The 21,162-nt window shown below is 44.2% G+C and overlaps 1 protein-coding gene across 1 annotated transcript; it reads left to right on the top strand.

Moving 5' to 3' along the window:
* The first annotated feature begins 274 nt into the window (after positions 1–274).
* Positions 275–19,650, top strand: Mns1 (meiosis specific nuclear structural 1). The gene is made up of 10 exons (XM_041679727.1): positions 275–346; positions 922–1,140; positions 7,792–7,919; positions 8,900–9,002; positions 10,470–10,699; positions 11,131–11,347; positions 11,433–11,540; positions 14,052–14,309; positions 17,803–17,928; positions 19,374–19,650. The coding sequence occupies exons 1-10, from the start codon at positions 344–346 to the stop codon at positions 19,464–19,466; spliced, it is 1,485 nt and encodes a 494-aa protein (XP_041535661.1). The 5' UTR covers positions 275–343; the 3' UTR covers positions 19,467–19,650.
* The last annotated feature ends 1,512 nt before the right edge of the window (positions 19,651–21,162 follow it).

The raw sequence follows: 21,162 nt of genomic DNA, 5'->3' as shown, positions 1-21,162 counted from the left end.
GTTGGTGGTGGTGTCTCTTGAGGTTTCAGCTGGGCTCCAGCCCGCGGAGATCAGCTCCCATGGAATGTAAACGGCTCCTGCGAGGTGCAGCATCCGAACTTCGCGCCTTCTGGTTTGGTCCTGTGGAAGGCGCGCTGCTGCCTGGCAACGAAGATTCCTAGAGCTGATTGGATGTCGTGACAGCCAATAGGAGGCTGTATTGCGCTCGGGTGGGCGGCGCCTTTGGCGGTTGCCGGGACACTGCGTAAACATCCGAGCTTGGTGGTGAGGCGGAGGCAGCTGCTGCTCGGGAAGAGCAGGCCTAGAGACTCACCCAACCCGAGGAGGTTTAAAGTCAGCCAGGATGGTGAGCAGCTCGGAGGCCGGGGCAGGGATCGGGGACCTTCACACTGCATGCGTATACAGTCTAGAGCTCACTACCTCTGAAATATAATTTGAAGTGTGTAATCCGAGAGGTCAGTGAGAAACTTTGATTGCTTTCTAGAAGGTTCCGGGTTGTTTTCTGAGAGACCTGTAAGGCTTTTCTGCACTCCCCCCCCCCCCCCCCCCCCCTTCTCACCGAGATAGATATAACTTTAAATCTGCTTTTTGGGGGAGCGGCTCTCTGGTGGTAAAGCTGCAGTTGGAGACCTTCGCTCTCATTGGTACTGTTGAGTTTTGAGTTAAATTACTTCAACTTTTCCCGCTTCCTCTACAAAACAGGGAATGTTATTAGTACCCATTTAATCAGTGCGTCATCATTTTACCCTATCACATCTGAACTTTCATCTGGAATACTATGAATTCAGGAAGGGGGCCAAAGACCCTTCAGCCTGTTGCCTATTTTCACATCGTTTGTTATAGGGATTTTCAGCAGTATCTTTTGGAAAAATGGATCGTGGAATATTGAATTATGTGTATTTCCCTCCCCCTGCATCGTAGGCCTCCAGAAGAATTTTGAGCTTTAGTGAAAGACACCAGAAGTTAGTGGATGAAAACTTCCGCAAATCGTTGCATATCCAAATCTTGAATAAGTTAGAGAGGCAAGCCAGGAACCAGATCGTGCAAAATGAAAACGACGAGAGGGTCGAACGGAAGAGATTCCTCAGGGTGCTGCAGAATGAGCAGTTTGAGCTAGACATGGAAGAAGCCATCCAAAAAGTAAGTTTCAGTGTTCGTTGTTAATTTTCTTCACATGGAAAATTTGGAAGATGACTGCCAGTTCTGAAGTTGAGAAAACAGGAAGCTGGGAAGTGACCGAATCCTTCCGAGTACGGGTTGATTCAGCTGAAGAATTTGGGGGTCGGTTCGTCCCTTTTTATGCTTTATCTATAAAATCTGATATGGTACGCCCTTCCTAGGATCGCTTTAATAATAAGCAAATGTGAAACCTTTGGAACAGTCTGTGATAAGAATAAGCATTCTTGATATTAAGCATAAATGAAGTCCACAATTGCTAACGTCACAGGTTTTTATGTGAGTACAACTGTGTTGCTTTCTATATGTTTCTAATAAAAAATCTTTAAGGATTTCTTTTTAAAAATTCCCAACATTAAGCATGGACATTATTAAGCAGTGGGGGATGAACGTGTATGAGATATACATATACTCACATTTTTAATTTTTGAAGAATTCAGGCACCATATGCATGTGTTTACGTTCTGATGTACTGGCTAAATCAATCATGGGCATTTCTAAATATTTTTAGGAGATTGTAGTAGAGGAAACAGACGGGAAGTGGTAGGTGATTTCTCATAAGCGCGAACAGAGTGTCCTCGTCTTTTGCTAAATTTTGCGCACCAGCGCACTGTGTGTCCAGTGTTTTGAGGGTGGGTCAGGACATAGCAAGAGGGCCTAAGGGTGCTGGCTTCCTTCCGGCCCAAGTCCCAGCGACTTAGACCCGGTCCTTCAGCTCTGAGCGGGCAGACCCTGGACATTCCATCTTTTCTGTAAGGAAAACCCCCCCACACCCCACTCTGCCGTTTCGCATCTGTCATAGTGTTGTCCTCTCACCCTTTAGACAAATTCCAGTACTGTGTCAAATTCTGCCTTTAGGGTTGGCTTCTCATCAGGACCAGGTCAGGTTCATGCAGCGGTTATAGTTTTGATACCTAGGCTCTGTTAGTACAGACAGCTCTTCCTCCATCCTTCGGTGGCTTCATGTTTCTAACCTAGTGGAGACATGAGGCCTGTTGACTGTACATTTTAGATCTGTCTCTGCTTCCTTTGGTGTGTGCCTTCATCTTTTCTGTGTTCTGTAAAGAAAGGTCTCCAGGAAGACTTAGGATGCTGTGGAGAAAATAGTTACTTTTTCATGAATTTGTTTCTGCACACATTGTGGTTATTTTAAAGTTTTCTTCTCTTGATTTTTTTGGTTTTTCTTTAAAAATATATTTTTATGGGACTGGAGAGATGGCTCATCAGTTAAGAGCACTTGTTACTGCTACAGAGTGCCCAGGTTCGATTCTCAGCACCCATGTGACAGTTCATAACTGCCTATATCTCCCATTCCAGGGATACAGCACCCTTTTCTGGTCTCTGTGGGCACCAGGTACACACATGGTGCATATACACACATGCAGGCATAACACTGATTTACATGAAAAGAAGTCTTTTCTAAAAACTCATGTTCATATCGTTACGACGTCGGGAGTCTTTGTACATGTTTAATCACAGTTAGTGTTTTTCCCCCCTGGCATTATTTGGGATTGAACCTAGGACCTCGTGTATGCAAGGCAAGCACTCTGTCACTGAGCTACAGCCCAGCCTCTGTTATTCACTTTAAGGAAATATTTAAATTTTTCTTTCTCTCTCCCTCTCCTCCTATCTCTCTTTCTCTCTCTCCCTTCATTTCTCTCTCCGTCTCCTATCTCTCTCTTCATTTCTCTCTCCCTCTCCTCCTATCTCTCTCTCCCTTTCTCCCTCCCTCTCTCCTTCCCTCTCTCTCCCCCTCTGTCTTCTCTCTGTGTGTAGAGGAGGAGGGGAAGAGTGAACAAGTGTGCTGAGGTGTGTATCTTGAGGTCAGAAGACCATTTACAGGAATCACGTCTCCTATCCTGTGGGTCCTGGGGATTGAACTTACAAGCCTTAGTCTTGGCCGCAAGCCCCTACCCACTGAGCCGTCTTCTTAGCCTCTTGTATCTTTGGACCCTTAGAGTATCCTGTCCTTGGCTAGATGGTGCTCTTTTATGTTGCCTCTGTGTTCTTTTGACAAAACACATTTGATCTTTGGTATCTTTCTTGCTTTCTGACAGAAAACAAATAGCTTACAATGGTTGATTTTATTTATTGGTTGACTGGACCCTCAGCCGACCTTATTCTGGGTGTTTCTAGATAAAGTAACATTTGAATCAGTAGGTTGAGTAAGCGGTTTGCCCAAAGAGAGCATCTTATCCTGTCAGTTGAAGGCTTGACTAGAGCGCAGAGGCAGTTAGTTGCCGAAAGAACTAATTCTGTCTGCTAGCCACCTTCAAGCTGAGGCATCTGCTTTGGGGCTTTTGATTTGTTTTTTGTTTTTGTTTTTTTTTGCCTTGGACTCTGGTTGTCACATCAGCTCTTCCTGTGTCTTAAGTTCACTGGCATTAGCTTGAACGTGAAGTACAGTATTTCATGTGCTGATTCTTCAACATAAGACTCGGAGTAAGATGCTACAGTTAGCTCTTAAGCTTGTTGACTCACGCTCCGGCTTCTGGGCTTGCTGACTCTGGAGCAGCCTGCCGGCACAGGACTCATCTGTTAATGTCCTGTGCCGCACCTGGAATTAGCTGTTGTGCCAAGGTGGGAGTGGTCATCCTTCCCGGATTATCATTCCCTCTAGGACTATTTGGTGAACAGATGTGGGAAATATGCATTTTATCGCTTTCTACTTTGAGGCAAGATTGGATTGATCAAAGAGTTCAAAATTGTATAGAGAATTCATAAATTTCTCTCCTGCCTTCTTATGCCAGTGTCTTACATAGAAGATGAAAAGCCGTAAAATTATCACCACCGAGAAATTAGCCTTCCTAACATTCTATTACTGAACTACAGGGTTTACTCAGATGTACAGTTTTCTTCTTCTAGGCTAAGATCACAAGTTACGGGCAGTGTCATGTCTCCTGCGTCTCTTTCAGACTGGAGAGTTCCTTGCTGACTCTGAGGAGTGCAGTTCAGAGTGTGCCTTTCCATGGTGTAGTTGATTCTTGCAAAATTAGCTTGAAACAACTGGTGTTTACCACACTGAGTCACGAACACAGGCGTGCTGGATTCCCCACGAGCTCTCGGGCTGACCCAGGTGCTGGCTGGGATGCTTTCTCCCCCGGAGTCAAGGTAGAGTTTGCTTCCCTAGAGCCCAGCTGCTTCTGGTCATGGTTAGGGCTACTGACTAGGTTGGCCTCATTCAAGACACATTCCCTTCTGATTAATCAAATCCAGCAGATTGTCAACCTAAATGCCCTTTTGATTCGTGGAATCAAGAGATAGTGTCAATTACGTGTTTTTGTTTGGGATCCTGTCTTCCTTAAGATTTTTTTAATTTGTGTTTTTATGCGCATTTTATTTTTTATTTTTATGGCTTGTTTTGTTTCTATTGCCAAGTAGTATTCCTTAGTGTGGATGTACCACAGTGTGCTTGGACCCTTCACCTGGTGAGGAATTTCCAATACTGGATATTAGGAATAAATTTGCTATAAATATTTAAATACAGTTTTTTGTCTGTTTGTTTGTTTGGTTTTTGGTTTTCCAAGGCAGGATTTCTCTGTATAACAGCCCTGGCTGTCCTGGAACTCACTCTGTAGACCAGGGTGGCCTTGAGCTCACAGAAATCCATCTGCCTGCACCTCTCTGAGTTCTGGGATTAAAAGTGTGTGCCACCACTGCCTGACTTAAATACAGATTTTTTAAAAAAAAAAATTTTAAATCTTTTTGTTTTTTTATTTTATTTATTGTGCTATATTAAATATAGGTTTTTAAATAAACGTGTTTTCTTCTCCTGAAAACTACCTACCACTATTTGGTATATGCACTGTTTTTTTTTTTTAAATGTGTCTGTGTTTTTGTTTTTTAACATATTAATTGCAACACTGCTTGGCCAATAGCTTAGGTGTCCTTTTAGCTAACTCTTATATCTTAAATTAACCTGTTCCTATTATTTTATATTTTACCACAAGGCTCATGGTTTAGCAGTAAGGTTCCCTGTGTACATCTCCCTCGGCAGGCAGATACACAGTGTCTCCCTGACTCCACCTTTTCTCCTCTATTTCTGCTTGGAATTCTCACCTTGCTCTATTCTGCCCTTCCAAAGGCCCAAAGCAGATTCTTTATGAATCAATGGCAATAAAACATATTCACAGCATACAGAAGGGAATGCCCATCCCCATGTAACCAAGGAGAGGGGAAGAGCTAGAAGGATGATAATTTCTAAAATTGGGTTAGATTACATATTCCTGTGGAGTATGCTGTGCTCTGGTCAGATCAACACACCCTTCGGAGTGGGGTAAGGATGCCAAAACAAATTAGAACACAAGATTAGGAGTTAAAATTGAATATCAGGTAACTAACAAATAATGCTTAAGTATGTACCTCGTAGTTACATATTCTTAGATACATAGTCTACTATACACGGGAAACATTGCAAAGAAGTAATTCGTCTAAATTTTGTTCTTTTTTTTAAAATATTTATTTATTTATTATGTATACAGTATACAATATTCTGTCTGTGTGTATGTCTGCAGACCAGAAGAGGGCAGCAGACCTCATTACAGATGGTTGTGAGCCACCATGTGGTTTCCGGGAATTGAACTCATGACCTTTGGAAGAGCAGGCAATGCTCTTAACCACTGAGCCATCTCTCCAGTCCCTAAATTTTGTTCTTTTAATCTGAAATTCAAATTCTAATTATCTGCCTATCTTTTTATTGGATAAGCCTGATGTGTCTGTGTATTAAATGGACATTCCAGTCTGTATGGTGTGATGTCCTGGTGTAATTTTAATTTGCTTTATAAGATTTCTTATTTTTAATTGTGTAGATTACATTGTGGCTATGTTCATGGGAACGCAGGTGCCCTCAGAGACCAGAGGCATTGCATCCCTTGGATCTGGAGTGACAGGTAGTGGTGAACCACGTGCTGTGGGTGCTGGGAGCCAAACTCGGGTCCATCTCTCCAGTTCCTGATCTGCATTTTTTGATGCTAACGATGTTGAATATTGTTCATGCGTTATTTTTGTTTTATTTGTTTACTTACTTTTGAGACAGTCTCAATATGTAGCTCTGCCTTGGAACTCAGAATAAGAACCAAGCTATGCTTGGATGTCTGGTGGTTTTCTTGCCTCGGCCTCCTGATTCTAGGTTACAGGCCTGCGCTGCTATGTGCTTCATTTCAGGAAGAAATGAAGTCTCTATGTCTGCCCACCATTTCACAGAAAGTGTAAGAGAAGGTAGTTCAGGTAACCTCTGAGAGAGCAACCAGAGAACACGGGGATACAATAGGATAGCGTTATGTCAGTTTGACACAAGCTAGCATCATTTAGGAAGAGGGAACCCCAGTTGAGAACGTGACCCAGACTGACCCGTGGACAAGCTTGTGATCATTTTCTTGGTTGATGGTTGCTGTGGGTGGGCCCAGCTCATGACATAGACCACTGGTGGTCCTGGATTCTGTGAGAAAGCAGACTAAACAAGCCATGAGGTACAAGCCACTAAGAAGCATCCTTTCTCGTCCTCTGCATCAGCTCCTGCCTCATGGTCCCTGTCCATCATGGACTATAATGTGGGACTGTAAGCTTAAATAAACCCTCTCTTTCCCGAGTTGCTTTTGGTTGTGTACTTGATCCCAACATCAGAAACCCTGACTTAGACAGGCTGTGATTGCCACTCATCAATGGTTTAGAGGATAAAAAATGTGTATGTGTGTGTGTGTGTGGGGGGTGACCAATGTGTGAAATAGACTAGACTTGAGAAAGACAGCTAGATACAATGCGTGGACCTTGTTTGGTTTTGATAAAGACATCTTTGAGATGGTTGGGAAATGAATGTAGGTAAGACGTTTGACCTCACTGAGAAAATACTGCTGATTTGTGGTGTGGTTATAAAAAGAACTGCTTGTCAGGTAGATCCAATGTCGCTGTTTCCCTGGTGGGCAGCAGTGGTCAAAGGTATGTTTTATTTTAAAGCTGTATTTATTTGTATGCGAATCTGTGCACTGTGTGCTTGTCTGGTGCCAAGGAAACCAGAAAAGGGCGTCAGAGCCTCTGGAACAGAGGGTGTGAGCCACCGCGTGGGTGCTGGGAGCCAAACCTGGGTCCTCTGCAAGAGCAGCCAGTGCCTTTAATCTTGGAGCATCTCTCCAGCCCCCTGGAATTTAACTTAAAATATTGTAGTAGAGATAGCAAGATAATAAGAAAAATGGAATGGAATACAAGAGTAGAGAAAAAATTGTAAAACCTTGATAAATTTTGAGAAGAATGAAGATATAGGTGTGTTACTATTCCTCACAATATTCTCTGGTAAGGTATTTGAAATATTATTTTTTGAAATAGTATTTATTTATTTATTTATTTATTTATTATTTTTCAAGACAGGGTTTCTCTGTAGCTTTGGAGCCTGTCCTGGAACTAGCTCTTGTAGACCAGGCTGGCCTCGAACTTACAGAGATCTGTAAGTGCTGGGATTAAAAGCGTGCAGCACCACCGCCAGGCTGAAATATTTTTTATTTTAAAATACACAGTCGACTGTTGCCATCAGGGTGGCTAGTTTGCTGTTCTGACACATGCAGCTTTGACGGGGAGAAGTCTGAGCCAGGGATGTGGGTAACGAACGCTGCACTTCCTGTTCAGGCAGAAGAGAACAAGATGTTGAAGGATCGACAGCTGGAGCAGGAAGAGAGACTTGCCAACGAGCTGGCCCGCCTAAAGCACGAGAGTCTGAAGGACGAGAAGATGAGGCAGCAAGTGCGAGAGAACAGGTGGCGTGGCTTCTGCTACTTGCATTTGTAGTCCGTCCCTGCGCGCTGCCACCCTTAGCCCTGCAAGTGAGACTCTTTACTTAGATCATCGCTCTTACAGCTAACGTTGTCCCTGGAAACACCGCGTTAGCTTAAGACGCTCATTTAAATTGCTCTGTTTGTTACGGTGCTGACTACTGAGGCCAGGGCCTTGCATGTGCTCGACACGTGCTCACTGAATCACGGCTTCAGCCACAGAAAGAGCTGAGAAAAATCAGCTGCGGCAGTAGAAAGGAGTGTTAGTGTTGACAGGGAAATCTGAGTATTAGTTCCTTTGGTCTTTTTCTTTAAGGATGAATGTTAAAATGAGTTCTAAGTATAAAAGTCCTGACTTATGGAATCTAGAATACTTGGCTTTTGTTGTTGTTTTTGTTTGAGATGGGGTCTCACTGGTTTGTCCTGAATGGCTTGGAACTCCCTGCGTAGAGCACGCTAGCCTCAAACAGAGTTCCACCTGCTTTTGCTTCCCCAGTTCTGGGTTCTAGGGCATGTACCACACTCCTCGTCCTATAATGCATTTCTTAATGCTGCTTAGCATTGAATTACTTAAGCCAGCCATGTCTTACTGTTACTCCAGACTTAGGAGATACAGTTTCCAGAGAATTGCTAAGATTTTACTAAGACAACCAAAGATAGAGACTACTCTAGGATAGAATAAAATGTAGTAGCCTGGTAGTTTAGTACTAACTTGCTTCCTAGCTTGAAGGCCTGGGTTTGATTTCAGATCCTTAGGGTAGAAGGAAAGGACCCCCACAAATTAGAATAAATAAATACATGTAAAGGAAGATTAAGTTAGGAAAGAGTAATCCGTTAAATCTAATGAGTTAACTGTGAACCTCAAATACCAGTTGTACAGTCTGAGTAAATAAGAATTCGCCAGATTTTCTGTGAAGCTGAATTCTTTTATTGTTCTCAAGTTTAAAGCTGCATTTTCCCCACAGTATTGAACTCAGAGAATTGGAACAGAAATTGAAAGCCGCTTACATGAATAAGGAGAGAGCTGCCCAGATTGCCGAGAGGGACGCCATCAAATACGAACAAATGGTAAAGCTGCTTCGGGTCTGTACTCAGCCCAGTTCCAAGAGCAGGGCCTCTGCAAAGAACTTGCTCGGCCAGGTCCCCCCACAGAAACATTCAGACCCTGAGTGATTTCCACCGAGCTGTCAGGCCCAGGTGACCCCCACATTCACTGTTCTTGAACTTGCTGTGACAAGCTAACACTGTACAACTGTCTGTATCCTAACATGTGGCTACTGTGCTCTCCACAGTTGTATGTTTTGAGTGTTACTGCGTGGTGGGTCTGTACAGAAGCTTTCCTGCTGTAGAAGCCCCCACCCCCTTCTCCAGGCTCCTGTTTCCATCCCCCGTTTTAACTCTTGTTATCTAAAGTAACCCTTTTTCCTGGTTTTCTGTTTTCATCCTTGTCTAATTCTTGAAGGCAGGTTGCTCCCAGGAGAGCAAGGTCCAGGGGATCCTCCAGCGGCCCTGGTGTGAAAATAAGGTTTGCTGAGTTAGCAATCAAAATGTAGGTGCATGGCATCACCCAGACAGTTACATATAAAAGTGTATGTTTATACATGTGGACTGTGTATACCAGCAAACATGTTTATACACATAGGATTATAATGTAATAACAGTGTTTAAACCAGTGTGGCACAGCATGCGAACTCCTAAGAATGGTCACAGGCTACTCTAGAAGATCATAGAACAGTGGTTCTCAGCCTTCCTACTGTTGTGACCCTTAATTTAAAATTATTTCATTGCTAAGATTCATAACTCTAAGTATCTCATATGCAGGTGTCTGATGTGCGACCCTGTGAAGGGTCACACAGACAAAGGGTAGTTTAATCATTACTCCAGTAGGTTTAAACATACTAGTTAAGTGGTTTGGAAATGCTAAAGAAAAGCAAGGGCTTTACCTTCCTGAGAGGCTCGTCTGTAACTCAGTGGGAGCAGCGCTGTGTGGAGGAGAATGAAAACGAGAGAGGGAGAGTCACAGTGACGTTGGGACCTTTTAGTTGAAATCAGTACACTAACCCTTAATACATAGAAGGCTGTGTGGCAGGAAAGAGCTTCAGCTGGGGGAGCTGGAGAGTTGTGCAGAGCCCTCAAATGGTAGGTGGGCAGGAGGGGTCCTCGGCAGCCGCGGGAAAACAGCAGCCTTAGAAACGGACACTGCATGCTCAGCTTACAGACGAAGCCGTAGTTTGGCTGCTTTAGTAGTTAGTTACTGATAAAATACTTTGAATTTTATGTTTTATTTTCTGAATGTGGACTTTATTACCCTCGCCAGGTGTTGCCCTAAGCTTCTGGAAAGATTAAGAATACTCCTTTAGGGCCTGACTCGTCAGTCACAGCCTCCAGGTCGCAAAGACTTACTCTTGCTTTTAACCTAATAGATCAAAAATATTTACATAGCAGGCTTTCCCATGCGCAGCTGTCTGATTATAGTGCTGTAATCAACTGTGTTCACTCCGGGAAGTGGAAGGATCAGTTCTGTTTTCATGCTAGAAACGTGATGCCGAGATAGGCAGGACCATGATGGAGGAGCACGAGCGGCTCCTGAAGGAAGAGAGCGTCAAGCAAGACCGGCGGAACAGGGAGAAGGCGCAGTACCACCTGGACCTGGAGAAGCAGCTCAGAGAGCAGGAGCGGAGGAAGGAGGAGGCCTATGAGCAGCTGCTGAAAGAGAAACTCATGATTGACGAAATCGTCAGGAAGATCTACGAGGAGGACCAATTGTAAGTACACCCCAAAGGTGCCTGGCCCAGTGTGAGTCCTCGGCCAGCACGGGCTGTTCCGTGTGTTGGATGGCTCTTCCTCATCTTTGTCAGCATGAATATTAATAGATGATCTGAAAATAATAGGTGTGTAAGGGGTAAATGACCTAAACCTTTGTTCTTCTTAGATCTGTACATCTTCTGTGTCAGCACTCGTGTGTTCTGATGGCACACAGCTGCAGAGTGCTGCATGGCGCTGCGGGCAGTGTCACCCTTCTGAAATGAGGTGCTGTAAATGGCACCATTAGAAGAGAGGCCCGGTAGTTCGTGGAAAGTCCACCCTTGATACCCAGAAAGTGTGCTGCATTAGTGACTCCAAAGCAGTCTATTTTTTGTTGTTGTTGTTATTTTCTTTCTGTAACTATAAAACCGTCCCCCCGATTGCTTTTTAGGGAAAGGCAGCAAAAATTAGAGAAACTGACCACAACTAAGAAGTACATTGACGAGTTCCAGCGGGAGCAAGCCCTCTGGAGACAGAAGAAGCGTGAGGAGATGGAGGAGGAGAACAGGAAAATTATAGAGTTTGCCAGCATACAGCAGCAGAGAGAAGGCGAGCGGATGGCCAAAGTTCAAGAGACTGAGGAAAAGAGGGCCCAGCGCCAGAATCTGGTATGGAAATGGCTGCTTTTTAAAGAGCCCTGAGCCCCTGAATCCGTCGCCCAGTTCATGTCTTCTGACCGTGTCTTCCTACCAGCTGATCCAGAAACTGGAGGAAATGCTGCGGCAGCGCGAGGACCTGGAGCAGGTACGGCAAGAGCTGTACCAGGAGGAGCAGGCCGAGATCCTGAAGCAGAAACTGAAGGTGAGTCTCAGGGCCAGGGGAGTGACTGGAGAGAGGATTCTGAGATGAAATCGTAGGAGGATAGCGTGGTCAAACGCAGCCACGTTAGTGACTGCATTGTTGGTAGGCAGCTTAGATACTGCAGTCAAAAGACTAAGATCTCAAGCTTGGTAAACACAGAGCATGCTGAAGAACACGATGCGGCTGTGTTGTTGACGGTCCACACAGCTTACCTGAGCGCACATGGAAGGAAGTTCAGGGCAGTGTGGAGGAAGACTCAGTACTGGTGAATGCTAGCAGGCTGGAGTGTGTGTTAATATGAGACAGAGTTAACGTCGGGGCAGGGACGTTTTTAATCAAAATAAATCTATCCAGGTAACTGTGATAACCCTAAGACACATGAATTTTAACAGCCCAACTTCATGATACACGAGACAAAACTGACGGCGGGGGGGAGGGGAGTAGAAATAGCTCAACCAGAGTAGGAGACTCAGCAGTCCTTTGCCATTGGTATGCTCGAGTCCTCAGCCGCAGAGTCCACTGCCTAATGGGAGCGCGATCCAGCTGGGCCAGCCCACGCTAGAGAAGACTCCACCCAACAAACCGCTCCTCGGACACAAAGCAAACCTCTGTGCACTCACAAGATCTTGTCATATCCAATCTGTTTTCTCTCTCCAGTGAAGAATTAGTAATGAGAATGACTGTCTAGTCCTAACGTATACAGTAATGAAGCCATGTATTTGTAGAAAAGCAATGAGCAAAGGAAAGATACTTCCCACTGAATGATAATAACTTTTAAAGATGTAGCAAAACACGTGGGACACAGCAGAGGTTAGTGGAAAGTATTATCTTTAAGTACAGTCTTGGAAAGCGATAGGTACAAATCAATGATCTTGTGTTTATACACACGTGTTTATACACAGATGTTCAGAGCAGGACTTCTGATAGCTAACACACGAAGGTAGCCTGCATGTCCATCATCTGATGTGCATAACCACGGTGCTGTCTGAGCCTTCGGCTGTGTCAGAGAGTGCTCAAGAATGCTCTGAATGGATGATGTGAGTGGAGCCTCGTGAGCTCAGCTGCTGTCCGGGGCAGCATTCTCGGAAGTTCATCACGTTGGTGCCATTCAGGGACAGCTGCGGGGCACATTTTTAAGAGCTTAGAGTGACCATGCTGGCACTTCTCCACTGTGGGGATGAGTTGTCACCATCCCTCACCAAGTGGCCATTTACTGATGAGTGATCGCTCCTCTGTCCCTGCCAGGGAAGGTCCTGAGAGGACGGCCTCCGTGCCCACGGGTGACCATCTTCCCTAGATGCCCTGTGTTGGCTTTTCTTCTTTCCTGCTACACTCTGTTTCCTGGGACTGTCTCCATAAGACAGTATACAGTTTCTACACATGCGTCCTTGTTTAGTGCTGTGATTCTGGCAGAGAAGCTAAAGTTGCTGGGGTCAGAGTGACTGCAGCAAATGATTTTTTCCCTGGTTTTCTCTTTGTAGCCCTGGAACTTGCTTGTAGACCATGCTGGCCTTAAACTCAGAGATCCACCTGCCTATGCCTCCCAGGTGCTGAGATTAAAGGTGTGTGCCACCACTGCCCAGTTATGTACAACAAATGATTCGAAGGTTTTCAAGTCCATGTAACAAGGTTTAGCAGGAAGTGTGGCAACTCATACTGATAACTAGTACAGTCCTTATTACAGACCTAGCAGAGGGTGTGTGGACATTTTCACAGTACAACAGTGGCCAAACACCTCCCTCTTTTTTTCTTTCAAGATGTCTTCACTGTTGAATTAAATAAAATTTTGCATAGGTGTTAGAGTCCCAAGACTGCCAATATCATGTGTGTGTGTGTGTTAGATCTAGTACTAGATGGAGCACATTACTATGTGTAACGGGATGTGATAAACTCAAGACACATTCCAGACTCAATATCACAAACTCCACTGTCTTCTCCGAGCCTTTGATGTCTGTGCAGTATGTGGCAAGTAAGTGAAAACATTGAGTATCAACATCGTGTGCCCAGAGCCCAGAGAAGAAAGTGTGTCTTTGGGGGGTGGTGTTGTTATTTTCAGAAGGGAGTAGGAAGGCACATGTTACATGGAGTGCAGTGGCGGGTGCAGACGGTAAGGCTTTGAACATACGGATGTTAGGTGACTAGGGTTTGTGCTGGGATTGGGCAAAAATGATCAGGTTAGAAAAGATGAGTTAAAATTTGTGCCAGTTCTAGTTGAATAGACAGATGATAGAACATATATATAGGTAAAAATAACATGACATTTTATTCAGATAGACTTAAGTGGGACAGAGTGTTGTCATGAAAAGGCTTAGTTCTGTTTATATGATGCCATAGTGTAATGTGTATCAAACCCAAATCTGCCCTTCTCATTTATCTTGTTTCCCGAGACAAGTTCACCAGCCCAGGCTGGCTTCAAGGCCCTGATCCTCCTGCTTCGGCCCCCCGTGTGCTGAGATTGCCCTGTCCTGAATGTGCAAGGAAATGCTTAACTCTCGCTCCATCCTTGTGCAGGAAGAAGCAGAGCAGAAACTGCGGAAGCAGAGGGAGATGAAGCAAGACTTTGAAGACCAAATGGCCCTGAAGGAAATAATACTACAGGCTGCAAAAGAGGAGGAGGAGACCTTCAGAAAAGCCATGCTGGCTAAGTTCGCTGAAGACGACCGGATAGAGCTCATGAATGCCCAGAAACAACGGATGAAGCAGCTGGAGCACAAGCGGGCCGTGGAGAAACTCATCGAGGAGCGGCGCAGCCAGTTCCTTGCAGACAAAGTAAGGAGAACATTGGGTTCTTCCGTCCTCACTGAACAGCAACCAGCTCTTCTGTTCATCAGTAAACGTTTGCTGAGCGCCTCTGTGTGTGTGAGGAGCAGATGACAACTGCACGCTTGGTTCTGTCCTTCAGTTTGAGGCAGGGTCTCTGGAGTTCTGCTGCAGATGTCCTGGAGGCCAGACAGCCCGCAGCTTCCGGGGATTCTCTTATTGCTGTCTCCACATACATGCTTCAACCTGCGTACTGGGGATGTGAGCTCAGGTCCTCATGTTTGTGTGGCAAGCACTTTATCCACTGAGCCATTTAGGTGTCATACTATGGTAATATTTGTTTATTAATCATATGATCCATAAGTTTACTGAGCGATCATTTATTAAGGCATCTAGAAACCGGTTGTGAGGCAACATGTGTGTCATGTGAATTTACAGTCTTGGTTGAGAAAAACATAAATTATATTTCATGTGTGATGATAATAGCATGGAGGTATTGGTATAGCAGAGAGGAATGCCACATTATGATACCTTTGTATATTAAGATGAATTCCCGTCCCCGCAAGAAGTCACTGAAGAATTAGGAAAACTGCATGCTAAGGTTGGCGTGTGGAAAGGTGACTCAAGTGGCAGCAATAAGGGAAGGTGTGAAGTGGGTGATGCTGGAGCTGGGGAAACCAATGGGCAGTGCTCTGGACCTCAGGGAGAAGAGGTAGAGTGTGCAGACAGAGGCGGGACATGCAGCACTGACGATGGGGGAAGGTAAGCCTGGAGGGGTCGTACGGATCACAAAGATAGTCACCTCCCTCCTCAGTGAGAAGACCGTGCCCTAGAGATTATGTACAGGGAAAAGTAGATTTTGAAGGAGTAGGTGTTTGTTCACATTGATTTTTGTGGCCTAAAGAGGTGAATTGTTAGAAACATAGTTTAGGAATTGAACAGGGAACCAGACTGTAACTTTGACATTACGACTTAAATATTTATGTTCCATTGACAAAGCGGAAAGAATACTCAAATGTGTGTGTGACTGAGCGGGTGTTTGAAGCACCTGGCATAGCCGTGTGTAAGGGCTTTAAAAAAATGGCGCCTCCGAGTATGGCAAGTGCAGCTTCCTAGGCATACAGAAGGTGCAGTGTGCAACAGACGTGCACTGGAAACAGCTGCAGTGGGAGGCCACAGAGAGAGTTTGAATATTCTTTTCTTAAAAAAAGAAAATGAAACTGCATATGATATTTTCCCCCTTGCATATAGGGTAGAGGAAGGAAGGAATCAAAATAATCCAAACATCCCAAGTATGTCAAACTCAAGGAACACGTGTGCAGTTACATTTTAGAGGGAAGCTTAGGCTGTTTTTGTTTGTTTGAGAAGTGCTTACCTGGAAGTAAGTAGCACAAAGAGATTTATGTGAGACGGTGTAATAGCAAGAAAGCATCAGGGGGCTTAGGATCGAGTCTTGGAGAACATTGTAGTTTTAAGATGAGGAGGAAGGAAAGACCAAAACATGTTCAAAAAGCTAAAAGACTGTAAATGGTATAATCACAGAAAACCAGAGGCCAGCAGGGTCTCCTGCTCCCTGAAATTTCTGCTTGGTCTCCTTGTAACTGGTCAGTCTGCCAGTCAGTGGCTTTTATAATTGTCATGTCCTTTTCACACTTAAGCCTCAGTGGGCTCTTAATCAGATAAAAGCCTCCATTGCTCAGACTGGGTGTAAGTCAGTCTCGGCCCAAATCTAGCCATTAGGGGAGATAATGATCTATAAAGTGCAGTTTGCCTGACACATGCTAAATATTTATAAATGTTGAGTTAATGAAGGCAATAACTGTGAGCACAGTAATTAAGAAGGCAGAAGAGGAAGACGCTTTGGAATGCCTGTAAGGCCTTGAATTCTCTCCTGTAAAAGGCTAGGACCAGTGGTGGGATTGGCCTATCTAGGGTTACAGAGCGAGAACACTCATTGGTAGGACCAGTGGTGGGATTGGCCTATCCAGGGTTACAGAGTGAGAACACTCATAGGTAGGACCAGTGGTGGGATTGGCCTATCCAGGGTTACAGAGTGAGAACACTCATAGGTAGGACCAGTGGTGGGATTGGCCTATCTAGGGTTACAGAGTGAGAACACTCATAGGTAACCCAGCAAGACATGTACACACGGAAGCACGACAGCCACCCAGTGACACACAGACACAATTTACACTGTAGAAATGACAACAGTTTGCAGATGTGGATGTCTTAACAGTTCATGATGCTGTATTGCCCTGAAAACACTAAAGTGCCCATTTATATTTTAGAGAGAGCCTAAGCAGGTGTCTGTCATCCTGTCCACCTCTAAGAATCTGTGCGGTTTAGACAAAATCCTAAACATTCCCCAAGGCATTTCTTACTGGCAATCATTTCAGATCTTGTCCCACATGCGCTAACTCACTGTAGAATTGTGACACAGGGATGAACACTTAGTGTGGGGAGCACGATACAAGAAGGGAAACCCAAGTTAGAGAGGCTACCTCATCTGATAAAAATGCCGTAAGCGGGGCTGGGCTTTGGCTCAGTGGTAGCGTTCTTAGGTAGCCTGTGTGGAACCCCAAGTTTCGTTCCCACCGCTGCAGACCTTGTTCAGTGGTCTTATTTGGGTAAAGTTCCGTGTGTCCCTAAGGACCTTAAGACTATTCAGACAGCATCACATCTGCACTGTATGGCTCAGGGCCGTCAACGAATTCGGTATTCTCAAGGGAAGCACTAGAGCGCCTCTGCTGGCCTCTGCTGGCCTCTGCTGGCCTCTCCTGGCCTCCGGCCTCTGCAGTGCTCCACACCTACATGTGGAAAATGGACTTCAGACATGCCTGGTCTGTTTCATGCAGATGTTTCATGTTTTTTTTTTTTTTGGCTCACATACTGTAAACAGTTTTGGGTATCGGGTACCTGGTATATGGTGGGAACTCCATAAATATTTGCTAAATTTATTAGGGAATTGCTCTTTTGAATACATTTTTTTCTTGAGATTGAAAATTTTCCTAAAAATACACACTTGCCTCTTTAAAACTTCCTGTCATAAGGGCTAGGATTGTAGCTCAGTAATAGAGTGTGTGCCCAGTAGGTGCAGGGCCCAGGGTCCAAACACCAGCACTACTAAATAAAGAAACCAAAAATGTGGGTGGGCCATAAGTTGTTCTGGAAAGTTTAAAGAAAACAGCGATGATGAAAATACAGGTACATTGTCCTTTCCTAAGCAGAAAGGAGGAGGAGTGGATTAGGGGATGAGAATGGGGGAGGGGACTATGGCCAGGATATACAATAAATAAAAACTAAAAATTAAAAATTAATCTTTTTATTAAAAAGTATAGGTATGTCTATTTGTATATGTAAAAGTCATACACTATTGTCTTCTAAACTTACAATGAACCCATCAGCTTGTCATGCAGTTCTCTGCAAGAACAGTTTGATTTGTAAACTTCCTAAGAGATTAATGTATTTTGTGACAGTTAAGACACTTTTACTTCATTTCCAGAAACGCGAGCTGGAGGAATTTCAGCTACAGCAGAGACGGCAAGGCTGCATCAATGAGATTATTGAAGAAGAGAGGCTGAGACTCCTCAAGGAACATGCTGCAAAGTTACTAGGCTATCTCCCCAAAGTGAGTGAGAACTTACTTTACTGTGTGATCTTCACGACTTGTAACGATGGAGGAAACAACGGCCCGACTCTAGATGTTGGAGGGTCTATCTTCATGTGCTTTCAGGCCCCGTAGTCCTTTCTAAACACCTCTCTAGGAAGAGTTGGTCTTGGAACATAAGTAGCTATTCGAGCCAGAGTTATTGAACTTCTTTTTTTTATTTATTATTATTTACTTGCCTGCTTACTTTTTGAGACAAGGTCTAGTGCAGGCTGGCCTGGAACTCGCTCTGTAGCTGAGGATGACCTTGAACTTTTGGTCCTCCCTGCTTCTACTTTCTGAGGGCTAGGACTGTGGTAACTTTGCCAAGTTTATTTGGTGCTAGGGATCTAACCCAGAGCCTTGTACACACTGGGCAAGTGCTTTATGCAGTGAGCCACATCCCCAGTCCCTGAGCTAATATTTTTGAGGTTCTTTCTTCTCCTTGTTAAAAATGGGAAATCTAAAAACAAATTATCCTAGAGCAGCTATATAAGGCCAACATTGAAGACGATGATAAACATGGAAGCCTTGTCATTGGAGACACACATGCTTGACATGAGACCATGCTGTAAACAGTGGATTTTCATGTGTATCCGAGACACATAATGACTGCTAATAACGCGCTTCCTAGTTCATATAAACACGGGGATTCATAAAGCCATAGTCCTTCGAATACACAAGTCATATTGTTTGAGGCCTTTATTGACTGCAGAATCAAGTGTGTGTTTTGTGTTCAGTCCCTAACCAATGAAAGGAGAAGAAAAGTTATTAAAAGTTCCTGGCCACAGGGTCTTAGAGTCTAATTAGTTAGGCAGATTTAATGCAGAATGATAGACGGATGCTAAAACCCACTATGACTGCTCTGTTTAAAAAACAGACTATGAATGCTAAGAAGACTTTTGAATTTCAACATTGTAGTGAGAAAATAGTCTGTAGGGCAGACAGGACCTATTAGAGTTAAACTCAATGTCCCAAAATGAGCTTCGAACTGAGGCATGAGAATGTAACCATGCAGTAATGTAGCCCAAGCCAGCCTTCTCACTCTTACCACCCCACCCCATACACTATGACAGCCCATTTAGACAAGGGTAGAGTACAGTAGGCACAAAGCTCCGTTCCTTCCAGGCAATGTAGGCAGCCATGGTTGCAGCTAGATGTTCTAGGTCTGTGCCTGTATGCCCTTTCCACTCTGAAGGTGACAAATCAGGAAATTGGGGCAGCTCAAGAATAGTCAGGATATACTTGAAGACATATTCTTTGGAAAGTACTAATATTTTTTAATTAAGTTTCATTAACCTGTCGGATGGATTTCATTATCTTGGATAACTTTTTTAGCTTTGTGTCCCCGCAAGTTAGCCCTAAGAGCATTCAGTGAAATGCTCTCACATTCAAAAGTAACCAACAAAATGCTTTTTTTTTTGTAGGGAGTGTTTAAAAGAGAGGACGACGTTGACATGCTCGGTGAAGAGTTTAAGAAAGCGTATCAGAAAAGGGGGGAAGCCAGTGAAGAGAAGTGATCAGCACTGCAGGACGGATGAAACCTGGATTTCTCAGATACTACCACTAGATGTCAGTGTAACTGCTCTCTTCCAGTTGGTGACAGTGGGTCTCCAGTGTCTGCATGTTCTAAAACATCCTCCTCTTTCTCCATTTATAAACAGTTAGACAAAAATTAAACACATCAGTAGTTTAACTGAAGGATTAGTCACTTTATTCATTGTGCACTCTACGACGGCGTCATGTCACAGAATCCCATAGAACCACCGAGGCCAAGCAGAAGCAGTTTTTTCTTTCTCTTGCCAGTTTTTTCGTTGGCGCTCCTGCTATGATTTAATAAAAGCATTTTATATGTGTTTGCCTGCATGTATGTGTACTACATGCATGCAGTGCTCAAGAAGGCCAGAAATGGGCATCATATCCACTGGAGTTACATTGTTATGGTTGTGAGCCACTATATGGGTGTTGGAAACCAAACCTGAGTCCTCTGCAAGAGCAAGCAGCCAGTGCTCCTAACTGTCTGATTTTAGGTCTTCTAGGTATGGCAAACCTGGCATGTGGTCAGGATAAGTATGAATGTAGCCCAACACAAATAGCAACCTTAAAACATGCAAAATTTTTGTGTTTCTTTTCTTTGTTGCACAGTTCTCAAGTGTGAACTTTAGTAGATACACAAACGTCATGTGAGGATAAGCGTCAGCTTTTCCTGTTCGGTGTGTTGTTAGCTGTGTGTCTGTTGTATGTTGAAGAACATGCCTTCTGTAGCCTACTTTGTTGGCAGTTTTTGTTATGTTGTTCAGTCTTGTTCTGTCAACATGACATGCTTATTGATTGAACGCTGACTCATCTAGGATGAGCCCACTTCGTCATGGAGAGCGAGCTTCCTATGCACTGTTGGAGTTGCCTGCTGGGGTCAGGATGAGGATTTCTGCATCTGAGTTGATCGGGATACTGGACTGTGGGAAGTTGTTGCTTTGATTTTGTTTACTTGTCCCTTGAATTGGCGTTACATAGGTAGTTGTGAGCTGCCCTGTGGTGCTGGGAACTGAACTTGGGTCCTCTGCAGTAGCAGGAACACTTGACCACTGAGCTCCTCTCCGGCTTCCAATGGGACTTTCTGTTATCTGTTTGAGCTCCTTGACCTCCTTGCTCACCATGGGTCTGTTAGATTTTCTGTCTCTTCACAGTTAATTCTTGGTAGGTTGTACATCTCCAGAAATTAATTTATTCTGTGTAACCCCAATTATTCATAGATATTTTAAATTTATAACACTCTTATGATCCTTTGTATATGGTACAATGGACATGTCCCTTCTTCATCTCTAATTAGGCATTTTCTCCTTGTTGGCTAAAAGTAAGTTACTTTCGACAGCCAGCTCTTTCACGTGGGTTGAGTATATGCTGTATCTGCAATTGCTTGGCATAGAAGTTGGGATATTTTGTTGTAGCTGTTGATTTTTGATTTTGGAATGTTTTTTTTTTATTGCGAAAAGAAGAAAAAAAAACATAAACAAAAAACAAGTTTCCACCTCCTCCCAGCCTCCCATTTCCCTTCCCCTCCTCCCACCCTTCTCCCCCTCCTCCCACCCTTCTCCCCCTCCTCCCACCCTTCTCCCCCTCCTCCCACCCTTAATTTTGGAATGTTTAAAATACACATGATGTCTTGAGAAAGGGACCTAACTCTGAGACAGTAACTCACATCCCACACATTGGCAT

The sequence above is a fragment of the Microtus oregoni genome, unplaced genomic scaffold (assembly GCF_018167655.1).
Source record: "Microtus oregoni isolate MIOR12 unplaced genomic scaffold, Mior012 000032F_ref0000030, whole genome shotgun sequence".
In the NCBI taxonomy this organism is placed as follows: Eukaryota; Metazoa; Chordata; class Mammalia; order Rodentia; family Cricetidae; genus Microtus; species Microtus oregoni.
The sequence above is the reverse complement of the archived record's forward strand: the minus strand, read 5'-3'. Positions and strand labels throughout refer to the sequence as shown.